The sequence below is a fragment of the Leptopilina boulardi genome, unplaced genomic scaffold (genome assembly GCF_019393585.1).
Source record: "Leptopilina boulardi isolate dan_hultmark-lab unplaced genomic scaffold, ZJU_Lbou_2.1 LbouV2_52, whole genome shotgun sequence".
Classification (NCBI taxonomy): domain Eukaryota; kingdom Metazoa; phylum Arthropoda; class Insecta; order Hymenoptera; family Figitidae; genus Leptopilina; species Leptopilina boulardi.
Genome location: NW_026137997.1, coordinates 264,578 through 278,676, shown reverse-complemented (window position 1 = coordinate 278,676; position 14,099 = coordinate 264,578). Strand labels below are relative to the sequence as shown.

Below are 14,099 nucleotides of genomic sequence, written 5' to 3'. Positions count from 1 at the left end.
TGTATCCTATATTTACTAATTTTATGCATTAAAACACCTTTGTTGCAAATTGATTTACGATTTTTTCAAAAAAAGAAACGAATAGTTGCGATTACCATTTCGTTAATAAGAGTATTTTTGCTAATTTATATTAGTTACTTTTTACCATTTAGTTAGTAAAGTAACTAATTAAATAGTTATTCTTACAAACTAATTAGTTAAACCAACTATAATAAAATAGTTACGCCAATCAATAAAAATAGAAACCACAACTAATAAATTAGCAGCAGTATAGTTTACTAACTAAAAATGGTAACCATAACCAATTTTTTCTCTCAGTGTATTTATCTGATCTGAAATTTGTTACATATAAATTGCGCCGGGCAAATTTTTACCTACATTGTAAAAAAAGATTTTAATTTTACTATTTAAATAATAGAATTACAAGATTCTGTAACAAATTTCGTTAAAGAATTATTTGATTTTACTGCACTCAGTAAATTTGCCCTACTGTGTTATGGTTTTTTTCCTCGTATACACTATATGTAATTTTATGGACGAGTGTAAAGTTACATTTTTTTAGTTAATTTACATTTTGAAAATGTAAATATCATGAATTTTGTAAAATTACTAAATAAAAAGTAAAAAAGCAATTTTTTCATTGTAAAATCATAGGGGAGAGTTGCCAGTTGTGAGACACCGCCAGTTGTGAGACAGTCGATTTTTTTTAACGCGTAATATTAAAAAGCCGATTGCTTTATATAAAAACATTTCTTTTAATATGAGTCAACTTTTGCGTGTACACTGAAGCGGATATATATATATTGCTTGTATTAAATGCCAACGCACCGTGTTGTGAGAATCGACTGAAATCCATTTTTTCAATATAAGCAAATTACTTTTTTTCTAAGTTAATTAATTAGTAAAGGTAAATGTTATGCATTTTCACTTAGTACTTTCCTTATACTTTGTGATGCAATATTGCATTTTTCAAAATCTGCGGTTGAAAAGAATTTTTTTTCGTTTTTAAAAATAGCGCCAATTTCTGGTTGTGAGACACAACATGTTACCAATGTTACCAGTTGTGAGACGGTGGCGCCATCCATCTGGGATAGCCTATACTTTTTTTATATAGCTTAAAACGCTCAATTCAGTTTAGTTCGTTGTGTTCTTTTGACAACACAGTATTTAAATATTGTTTTAATTTCTTTTCCCGTATTTTTGGGCATGTCAAATAAAAGAAAGTCAACCGAATTAGAAAAAGTCAATTTTAATGCTCTTATGCATATTTAATATAAATAAATAAAAAAAAATAAATAATAATATTATTTTGTATACAATGATATATATCATTAATATATTTAACTATCTATAATAAAAATAACATTTTAAGCAAAAGTTTTAAAATTTTAACAACTTTTTATAAGTGTCTCACAACTGGCCAATTTTTTTTTTTTTTTTTTGACAAAAAACATGTGCTCAAAAAGTTGATCATAAAATTTTTTGAGTTCTTCTAAATATTATACTTCCTCTGAATAAAAGTTTCGTATTTACTTTACTTTTCGAATGGTGTTTTTTTTCAATTTCGTTTACCCATTTACAATTTATAAGTCAGAAACAAAACCCGTCTCTTAACTGGCAACTCTCCCCTATATTGATAGAAAAATACATCGACAATTAAATTTTCTTTAAATTTAAAAATTTGTTTACTTTTGCATTTTTTTGGCCTAATTTCGTTTACTAAACAACTATTTTAATAATCTGTTATAATTAAATTAATGTCGTCTTGTTACATCGGGTACTTCAAATCACAATTATTAGTTAAATTTATTAAATTTACAACTTTTAGTAATGTTACAGGCGCTAATGAATCCACATAACCTCAATGTACAGTTACTATATCTTGTAAAAATATCCCACACAGTGTAGGTTTTTTACCACGCATACACTGTATGTAAAATTAACAAAAAATTGTAATTTATCAATAAGTAACTTAAAATTAAAATTTTGTAAATATTTAATAACTTATATTTAATAAATAATTTCTAATAATAAAAATTAATAAACTAATATGTAAAAAAAAAAAAAAAACTCACCTCGTGAAAACGTCGGGATAATGAGTTCTGGAGAAGGCCTTTTCAAGTTCCTCCAGTTGAAAGCTGGTAAATGTCGTTCGATATCGCCGTTGTTTTCTTTTCGGTGCAAAATCGTCGATCTCAGCTTCACTCTCAGGACTCGTTGGCGCCGCCCTAGGATGTATACCATCGTCTTCGGGTCTCACATCCTCCGTAGAAATGCCCATCTGAATATCTTGATGACTCTGGCCTGTTTGATGGTGAGTATGGCTCACCTGAGACACCTGTTGGCTCGCCTGACTCACGCTGGAGCTGCTCGTACTGCTCGCAGGACTTGTCTGTGAGACAGCCTCGCTGCTACCACGTGCCGTATTATCTAAACAATAACAGACAAAATTTAATATAATTTAAATATTACAATAAAAAAAATAAAATTTATTCTTTCTTTCATCAGCAAATTTTTAATATTTTATTTTTATTATTAATTATGACTTAATTAGCTGTTAATTAAAAAATTAATAATATTCAAATGATAAAAATTAAACAAGTTTATTTTAAGTTTTTCAAATAATTTGAATTATTAATTCACATATTTTTATTTATTATTTTATTTATTTATAATAATAATAATTATTATTATTATTATTACATTTGTATTACTTATTTGTTTTATTTTTAAAAAAAATTATTTCTTCATGTTTTAATTTTAACCAAAAGTGATTTATAAAACAATATTCAAATTCATTTTATATGAGCGATGATTCGGGTATAAAGGTTTTTTTTTGTGACTTCTGCGGAGCTTGACTGATATAATACAAAGTGAGGCATCGTGAAAGGAACTAATTTTTTTTTCTCTCGTTCACGGTGGAGAGTTACAGTGTCAGAGACTTCACGCTGAGTCACAATCTCTGTCATGTTGAAGTAATTTTATTTTCAGCGCTAAATTATCACTAATTAGGCCAACACGCAGGAAGGATTTACGGTTCCATTTCCGCTAGTTTTATATATATATATATATATTTATTATATTTACGAAGCACAGACGCGCCCTCTTTTTTTTAACATTTTGTATTTTAATAACCAATAATTATGTCATTTTTTTTATCAGATTCTATTTTGACAGCATCTTATAAAGTAAAATTAAAAAATTTAGTCATAAATAAGTATAATTTCATATACTTATGCTCAAAATAATACATAAAGGATCAGAAAAAAATTTTTTCTGTGAATTCTAATAATTTTTCCTGTGTAGCGTTATAAACAGAAAAAAGAATTTATTTTATTCAAATAATCGGTTACTTGACTGTTATCAAATAAATATTTCCTTGCTCTCTAAATTTGAATCAGTGAAAAAGTCACTGGTCTCAAATCAGTCGCTAAATTCTAGCAATTTGAATCAGTAAAATTTCACTGATTTTCAGTCAAAGTAATTGATTCTCTAGTGAAATATCACTAACTATCAGTGAAAACCACTGATTCAAATAGCTAGAATTTAGCGACTGATTTGACTTTTTCACTGATTCAAATTTAGAGAGTGAACCAAATATAATGTTTATTTGTATCAATTTAAAGGTATTTATATTAAATACAAAAACTACTGATTCAAATAAAATTTATTTGATTCAAATAAAGATTATTTGGTCCAAATAAATATTTATTTGATAATAAGTAACCGATTATTTGAATCAAATAAATTTTTTTTTCAGTATATGTTGAAGTTAATTTGTCATTTTTAAAATTTGCTTATTTAAGCAGTTCTATTATATATTATTATTAATTTTATAATATTATCATTGAAATATTCATAAAACAAGTAAAAATTATAATTTTGATAAATTGCCATTCGAATTATATTGACGTTGATAAAAAAAATAAATTGTGCATTATAAAAAGGTGAATTAATTAAATAGATTATAACGATTAGCAAATTTAAATAATCTGACAGTAATATTCAGGTTTTAGACCTTTTATAGTTGACTGACCGGTCAATACATTAAATGCGCGGCTAATCAAGGATTTAATTACCATTATTCAAATTATTGAAATGACATTATAAAAGTCCTTAACATTGAAGATTAAACTTTTAACTCTTTTTTTCACAATTTTTCATTTTTATTTAATGTATATATATAAATTATTAATTAAAAATTAGTATCAAATATTTTTCAATAATTTTTAAAAAATTCTTCGATAATTTAATTATTTAAAATCTTTTTCAATTATAAAAATTCTCTAAAATTTAATTATTTTCTAAAATTTTTTTTAAAAAGTCTTTAAATTCGAATTTACAAAATTTTCAATTCAAAATCTTCCGAAAGATTAATTCTAAAAATTTGCACTGCAGCTGTTCTGAAATTCAATTATTTTTTAAATTACTATTTAAAATTCTTTGCCAAGTTAAAAATTCTTTAATATTCAATTATTGTCTGTGATCTGTCAAAAAAAAAAATCTTCAGCAGTTGAATTTTGCTGTTTTTTAATCAATTCAACATCAAACTTTGACATAATTCTGAATTCATAAATAATTAGCAGAAATTTTTTTTTTTAAAAAAAGTAACTTTTATATTTTTTTTTATATATCTAACATTTATGAAAATCATTGAAAATTTATTTTATTGTTAGTTCCATTTTGAAATATTATCTAAATAAAAAAAATTCTTGATAAATTCCTATGCAATTATTCTTATTAAGAAATTATAAAAATTTATTTTTAATGTCTTATAACAATGGTTAAAAGAAATAAAGGGACGTATGATTATTCCATAAAATTAATTAGTTAGAATTTTCATTTTCAAGAATTTTATTTTTAGATTCCAAACTTTTTAATTTCTTTTTATTTATTTATTATAACTAAATTTTGATTCATTAAAATTTTTAAAGGAGAGAAATTCCAATGCACTTAATCTTCATTTGTTTGAATTTTTTTTTTTTTACACAAATTGTTATTTAATATAATTTTTAAAACGATAAATCTTCATTCGTCTGAAATTGCAAATGGGCGAATATACAATCAACAGAAAAATTTAGGCTCAACTTTTAAAATTGACCAATCAGAAACTATCAAGAAAATCTTGATTAGTATAAACTTTAAAAATCGCTCCAAAATTTTTCTGTTAATTGTATATTCGCCCATTTGTAATTTCGGACAAATGAAGTTTCGGTAAATTGAAAATTCTGATATTTAAAAATACAAATCACTTTGAATTATGTTAAATTAATATAACGTTATAAATAGAAATTATTTTAAATAAAAAGTTGTGTAAAGAGAAATTCTATAAAATAATAAAAATTCTGTGAAATAAAAATTCGGTACCTAAAAATTCTGTAAAGTAAAAATTTGTTTAAAAAAAAATTCCGGCAAATATGCCAATTCGAAAAATAAAAATTCGTTTATAAAATAATTCTAACTAATAAAATTCTTGAAAATAAAAATTCCAACTAATGATTTTTATGGAGTAATCATGCACACCAAAATATTATAATTGAATTGAATTTATTTTCAAAAAATCGACTTTTTCTAATTGTAAAAAATCGACTAAAACGACTTTTATTTTGAAATAGCGGTAAATAAAAAGATAAATCTTAAACGAAAAAAAAGTAGAAAAAAAAAATTGCGCGATTTACTTTGAACATAGTTTTCTTAAATCACCTTTCACGCAATTAGTATTTAGTATAATCATCGATAGTATTGAAATGTTAATTCGAGGCATGACCGCGCAGATGTACAACATCGGTCAATTAAATCGCCGTTCAGGTTTTGAGGCGCCTTTTGCCCTATAGGCAAGCATCAACTTGCAGCAATAATATATAGGTATATGTACACGAGAGATAAGCATGATTGTGTAAGATGAGATGCCCGAACTGAATTTTCAGTTTACGTGTTTATATATATATATATACGAAACATAAACCATTCCTTTCACCGACCTTGCCGCATTAATGATTTCAAGCGAGCCCACACCTCGGCACGTTCGATGCTGCCGCCGCAGTGATCATGTAACAGGCTCGATTCACTTGTAACGACTGGAATCATTCTCACCGCGCCGTAGAGTGATCGATGCTTCATAGAGATTCTAAAGATCCTGAAAATCGTTACAAGCACGCGACGACTCTATACACGTGTATATACTTGTGTCTTTTGGACAATTCTCATATAGCGAAATAATGTGTCACGTAAATTGACAAATTTGTACAAATCAATCATGTCATCGGGAACGAAAGTTAATTTGTACCTTGAGGCTTACAAGTTTATAAATTATTGTCAATTTTTTTTCCAAAATCTCAAATTTGAAATTAAATTTAGTTATTTTTTATTAGAAATTTGTTTCGGTCTATATGAAATAACTAATTTAATAAGAAAAAGTAAGTTACTGATTGAAATATATATAGTCTTATAAATTTCCAAAATCCAAAAGATTGTGCAAATTCATGCAAGAACGCGATTTCAAAATTGAAAATTGGAAAGTAATATAATGACAGCTGCGACTTCGTGCTCCCTGCATACTTCTGACATCTGACGGCGACTGGACGTAATGAACCTCCTACAGACTGTCATTATATTACATTCCTGTTTCCAATTTTGCAATCACGTTTTCGCATTAATTCACAAAATCTTTCGGATTTTGGAAATTTATAAGACAAGGATCCTTTGTATATTGGCTGATTTTGTAAAAAGTGACAGTGTTTCGAGAAAAAAGTATTTTAAAATCAATGTTTATTATTTTCACATAAAGTACCGTTTTTAAAGAGTGATAATAAAAGGTCTCTCTTTGCCAAAAAATTTCAGAGACCGTTCAACACTCTTAATTATTAATTCGCCTAAAAGTGAATTTCAATCTATTCCATTTTAAAACTTCATGAACTGTTTAATTCTTTTAAATATTCAAAATACTGTAAGTAAGTCTCCCTTTAAGTACCTTTTTAATTAATTACATACAGTACAGCTGATATAGCTGCTTGGACAAGTTGTTCGACTTGAGTACTGAAAATCAAAGGTTCAAATCATCAGACCGTCATTTTTTTATGGATAAAATTTTAAAACGGTATTTAAAAAAATTGAATTGAGCTTATCAATTATCAATTATTCTTAATTCCTCGCTTCTTACTGGGTACTTAAATTCACTTTTAGGATATGTCAAAATAATTAAAATATTTTGGTAACTAATTCAATTAGTCAAATTCGACTACTTTATTAGTTATTTTTTCACTGAAAATTAATTTTACTTTTTATTAATTACACGGAATAAAAGATAATATCAAATTTTATAAAAGTATTTTACAATTGTAAGACAAAATGCGACAAAGCGGAAGTTTGATATCAGAAATACTAAACTTTAAAAAAAAAATTAAATTTAGTAGTTGTATTAAAATTTATTAATCGTATTATTTTCATATTTAATATAACTTTACTAAATATATAATTTTTTTAAATTTAGTGTTTTTCATATCAAAATTTCGCTTTGTCGCATTTTGTCCGAAAATTGTAAAATACTTTTATAAAATTTGATATATTAATTATTTTCAAATAAAAATTTCTCTAAAATACTTTTATTTTATGAAATCTTCCTATTTGTCCAGTACATTTGTAAATATGAATTTGAATTTTGAAAACGAACGATAAAGTTTGAAACTAGAAGAAATAAATATGATGAACATTTTAAAGTCTATAAATATATTAATTTATAGATATTATAAGATAAGATATTATAAATAATATCAACATATTTAATTAATTAATTAATTTACATTTGATAATTTTTTTTAAAATTTTACATAAATTAATTAATGTCTTTTATAAAATCTATGATTATTGACCAACATCGACTACAACCAACATCTATTAATCTACATTTATTGTACTCTATAAATTTATTATATAATTTACATTTTTTAAACTATATCCGCATTTTGTGACATTATAATTAATTGCCATCGATTAGTAGTTTACTTATTTTAATATCCAGTGAATTCTATATATATATATATATATATGTTATTCATGATGTAACGAGTAATTGAAGTTTTAAGTGAAAAAAGTTTGTTTCCGTCAGACAAAATCACACATTCAGTATAGACATGAATATTTTGTCAGACAAAATTTATTTTTTTCAGTGGAAAAAGTTTAAGTGAGGTTTATTAATTTTTTTAAATAATAAAAAGAACCTATTAATAATAAAATTTAATAATAAAATTAATAAAAAAAAAAATTTAACAAAATTTATTTCTAAAAATTTACAACATCAATGACCGGGGTTCGATTATTTATGACTGCAAATTTTTCTTTTTTAAAATTTCATTAAATTAGATTTTCGAAACTTCATCATTGTCTAAATGCTATTTCTAAATTGAATGAAAAAGAGAGTCGGATTGGGACCAGGTCCTAATCTGTCCCCGATTAATTCAGACTTAAATATACTCTCGTAAAACTGAATAAGTGAAAATCTACTTATTTTTCAGTGTCTCTCTTCTCGCGATTTCAAAATGACTCAAGTTTTAATCATTTTCCACTGGATTGCACGCAATTCAAAAGTGACTGAAATTTCAACTCCATGAAGTTGGCGTCGACGCTCAGCGTCGAAAATTGTTTTTACATGACCAAAAATGTCAAATTATTTTTTTAATTATATTTTCCGTCTAAATAATACCTTGAGAAATATTTTTTAAGGTATTATGTGGATCCTAAACGTTTTTAAAAATAATTTGATATTTTTGGTTCCATGAAAAATAATTTTCAACGCCAACTTCAGGGATTTATTTTTTAACTGCGATCATTCAGTGGAAAATAATTAAAACTTCAATAATTTTCCACTGCTTTTTTTAAACAAATTTAACTTATTAAAATCGCGAGAAGAGAGACACTGAAAAATAAGTAGATTTTCACTGATTCAGTTTTTATAGTGTAACGAAATAAAACTAAAGTACATTAACATGATATAAAGTTAAAAAAATCGATTTTATATATATGCGCCTATCACACTTCCCATCTATCATACACATTTCCTTCACATGTCCATCATAAAACATCATTCGATCAAACTCATATAAGAGTGAAGATAAGCGCAGCATTTTTCGTATCCGCCATGTAAACATTATAGCAATGTATCCGGAAGGTAAATAATTCACTTTATATCGAGCGATATCTGCCGCCGTGTCGAGAATATATATATATATATAACAAAAGGGATCGTTGATAATTCATAATTACTGGAGCTATCGGATCGAAATCGAACACGGCGTAGCATCACCGGTTCTTGTCACAGGATGCATTGATGCGTCTATTAAGGTGAATTTGCAAGTATGATTCGAAAGTACAAATACCGCCGCGGGATATTATATACATATATATATTTACAAACTATATAAGAAATTTCCTACATTTGTGTGAGTATACGGCGTGCTTTATCCTTATTCACACGGCTACACAGATTTACACACTATCATAGATATGAAGCGGCTGCAATGAGTCGACTAATTAGTTTATTACACCGAGTTAATTTGCATGTCCATAAATCGCGATTTCCTCGCGTCTCGTGGCGCACCGACTTATATATTTAATTTACATAGTTTCATGAAAATATTATACTGGAAAAAAAAGATTTTGTGTTTTCAACAAAATCGATTGTCGTAACCAAATATTTATTGGCTGAAACAAAATTTTTGTTATATCAACTAAACATTTGATTAGGCCAACAAAATTATTCCCTAATAACACAAGATATCTTGGGATATATTAATAATATCCCGCAGATATCCTAGGGATGTCCTATGGATATCAAAAGGATCTCTTAAGGATATCCAAAAATCGGCGGTTTGGATATCCTTTGGATATCAACAGGATATCTTCTGGATATCTCTATAGACTTTCATGAATGTCCTCCAGATATCCCATAGATATCGTCAGGATATCCCACAGATATTTTCAGGATATTCTCAGTATATCTTCTGGATGTCAAGAAGATATTCTCAGGATACTGTTTTTAAAGTTATTATGAGACAACGAGTGAGAATATTCTGTGAATTAAATTTTATATAAATAAAATAAAATGCAACTTGTTTTTCGAGAAAGTTGTTTAATTTGAAAAATTATTAACTAATTTTTTTCTCATTCGTGATTCATTCCTCTATTCATAGGCTTAATATTGTCAGAAAATAAATTGGCGTTAAACAATATAAATTCTTCCCCGCAAATAACGAATATTCCGTGAATATCCTAAGAATATCCCATGGATATCCTGCGATATAATATCCAATAGATATTCTGTGGATATCCTATGGATGTCCTGTTGATGTCCCACAGACCGGCGGTTTGGATATCCTAGAGATATCCCAAGATATCCTGGGGACCATTCTAGGATATCGACCATTGATATTGATATCCTAGGGATATCCTTTTATTAGGAGGGTTTGTTTAAACATTTTTAAATTCCAACCAAATTTGGTTACAACAAAATAGTTTAGTATGATAATACAAATGAGGATTTTTCAAAGCCGAAAAATATTTAAATGAGATAAATATAAATTAAATGTTAAATTAATAATAAATAAATAATAAAATAAAAATAGAAAAAAATAAAGTAAAGTACAATTTTTAATTTTACAAAAAAAAAACTGTTGACAACCAAACAAAAAAAAAATTTGGTTGAGCTAACGAAATATTTTTGTTATGATAACAAAAAATACTCAATCAAATAGTTTGGTTACTGAAATATGTACTAAAAAAATTTTTTTGTTAGCCCAAACAAATTTTGGTTGCTGAGATAAAATATTTTTCTCAATGCAGCAAGCAAAATTTGGTTGGGTCAACAAAACAATTTTATTGGTATTTAAGTAACCGAATTATTTAGTTGTGTGTTTTTGTTGGCATATCAAAAATAATTGTTTGATCAAACCCAAAGTTTTTTTTTTTTTGTAAAATTAAAAATTTTATTCTACCTTATTTCTTGTCATTTGATCTTTTTTATTTATGTATTATCAATTTAATGTTTAATTTATATTTATCAAATTTAAATATTTCTGGACTTAAACTATAATTGTTCTTATAAGTTCTGAACTGACAGCGAACTAAATTATTTAGTTGTCGTAACCAAATTTTGGTTAGGGCAAACGATCATTTGGTTTTTAACAACAAACTATTTTATTGTGTTAACCAAATTATTTTATTGTCGTAACCAAATTTTGGTTAGAATTCAAATATTTCCAACTAAATAATTTTGTTAACCTAAACGGCTCGACAACTTTGTTTCGGTCAACCAAAATTTGGTGACGACAACCAAAATTACTTAACCAAACGATTTTGTTGTAAAAATAAAATCTTTTTTTTTCAGTGATATATTATAAGCATCCTCTGATATTTTAGCAAAACTATAGAATAGGAAAAATAGAAACACACTTCCTTCTCGCGGAAGTGACTCGAGTGATTTTTTCTTTTTTTTTTTTTTTTGTTTCTAAATAGTCAGTTTTCTCTGCTCGCAAAAAGAGATGAAGTGTGTAAAAAAAAAAACATACACACTTTGAGAGAAAGAGTGAGAAAGAGAACTCTTGTATAGCAGATTCTTATCTTGAACATGGCGAAGTGCCAGAAAATTAACTTGTTATAAGTCAAAACGAGTTTCTAATGCAAATTTTCCTTATCGCGATATTTTCGATTTCATGGCGAGAGTATTTACTCGACTCGTTTAATATATAATTATACGGTTCTCATATTTGCAAGTTCATTTTTTTTGTTTTTTTATTGTAAGATTTCACATTCGTACAAGAATCGTTTAAGAGTGAATTTATTTTCTTTTTTGCAAAAAAAAAAAGGTGGAAAAAAAGAAAAGGTGTGAGAGTAAAGTAATAGAACATGACACTTGAATGGAGTAGTTTACATTCAAGAATGTAAATGATATTTTTTTTCATCTTTTTCTTTTTTTCCAAACAAACAAATTGTTAACGCGATCATCTCTGTTAGTATATATAGATATATATATATATATACTTTTTATGCCCACTATAATCAAAAATTTTAATCGATGCTCATTTTTATAAAAAGAAATTGATGAAATATATAAAAAAATGTCTACAGATTTCCTTGTTTGAAAAAAAAGAAAGTAAACTAAGTTTACAACACAATCTTTAGAAAAAAAATTATTTACAAAAATAAAGGGAATTTTTTATTATAGTATTTTAATATTTTTTTTTATTTTTGGGACCAGAATTCTCCGATGAAACCCCAAATAGGGTGTTCACTAAATTCGAAAGAGCGTACTGGTCAGGGCATAACCAATTTTTTTTAGTTTAGAAAAATGTAAATAAACTAAGTTTTTAAAATTATTATTTTCTAATAAAATATTATTGACAATTAAAGGGGATCATTTTATTTAATGGTGTTCGTGAATATTTTATTATATTTTGAAAAGATAATAAAATTTTTATGAACTGACAGTATATATTCTTTGTATATATATATATAGTTGTATAATTTTGAGAAATTTATATTCTATGAATGTTTATCTTCTATTAAAATATTTGTAATTATTTAATAATTAATTTATTCGCTATATTTGAAATAATTTATTTAATGAGTTTTTTTTTTTAAATAAATTAGTTAAACGGATTATAAACTATTATTAGAAACAAAAATTTAAAGATAATGTAGTTATTTTCTTATTATAAATCGAAGGTAGTATAGTCTTTATATTCAAGAAAAGGTATTAAGTAGAAGATCTGTAATTCAAAGTGTCCGTGTGGCCAGAGTACACGGTTCACGTCCCACGGGTCCTGCGTTCGATCCCCCATGTGTATGAGATTTTTTAAAATTATTCTTAAGTGTTTTATGTACTCTATATGTATTAATAATAATAATAATAATATATGTATGAATAAAATTTTCTCTAAGTACACTTGGTATGTACGAATCAAATTTGTATTGTGTCAATCGAATTATTTAGTTAGCCTAACCGAATTTTAGTTGTACTAACCAAACATTTTATTGTTCAGATTATTTTATTTAATTACTTTATTAAATTTAAATTTTTATGTTTAAAAAATCGGAAAAAATTCACAATCCTCTAATTCTTTGATAACATCATGTTTGAAAATTCTCTCTTGATATTTCTTAAGAATTTGAAGGGAAATTATAAATTATAAAAATATATTAGTTAGATATGATTTTGTGCAATTTATAAGTGGACAAATTGTCATAATTCTCGCACATAATATAATTCCCGCATAAAGTGCGATGCCCTGTGGCTATACACGCATATAGGACGATAAACTTGAACACCTTAAAAGGCGCTTTTAAGGCACTTGCTCACGTGCAAGAAACTTGATTTCCAGACTGAAAAGTCTGGAGAGAGAGAGAGAGAGAGAGAATGTATATAGGATGGCACGACGGTGAGTCGTTTCACTGTTAAATTACAGTGTTTACGCGAATTAGATTTTGGTTTCGGTAATTTTCAGTTAATAACGAACCGAACGAACCAACCAATCGAGACCCATTAATGCCATTATAATATATATATATATATATATATATAGAAGGCTACCTAAGTACCTAAAGTAACTATCTTCATTATATTATATACAATCCGCGCACCGTACAAAAAACGAAAAAAAAAAAATATATATATATATATATATATAGAAAAGTACATTTATGTTTCTCTTGTAACTGATCGTATTAGATCACGGCTACCTGCATTATAATCTCATTTCCAATAAATCGATCCGATTAAAAATATCACATTAACCTTGAAAGGCATGATCGCGCGGGACTGATGCGCGCTTTAAACGCGAGAAATTCTTATATATATCCCTTCTTCGCTTTTTCTGAAAAACGATTAATCTAATTATAGTTGATTACCCAATGAAGAATCTCGCTCTTGCCGCACTTCTTTCGAAGAAAATCGTTCGTTCGTTTTTTTTTTTTTTTTTTTTTTTTTTTTAACGAATATATTCTTTCCAAAGAATCGAGTCCTGCTGATAGTTCCGAAAAATTGTCCTGCGCACAATATTTTTAAAAATTAAGAAACAATTGATTCTATATTTTATTTTAATTTAATATTT

The 14,099-nt window shown here is 26.3% G+C and overlaps 1 protein-coding gene across 1 annotated transcript in view; it reads right to left on the bottom strand.

Annotated features, from left to right (window-relative positions):
• Nucleotides 1-14,099, bottom strand: part of LOC127289982 (homeobox protein aristaless-like) — a 193,873-nt gene that overhangs the window by 39,576 nt on the left and 140,198 nt on the right. The window contains exon 2 of the mRNA XM_051318317.1: nt 2,076-2,430. Coding sequence (XP_051174274.1) covers nt 2,076-2,430 — 355 coding nt within the window. The remainder of the gene's footprint in view (nt 1-2,075; nt 2,431-14,099) is intronic.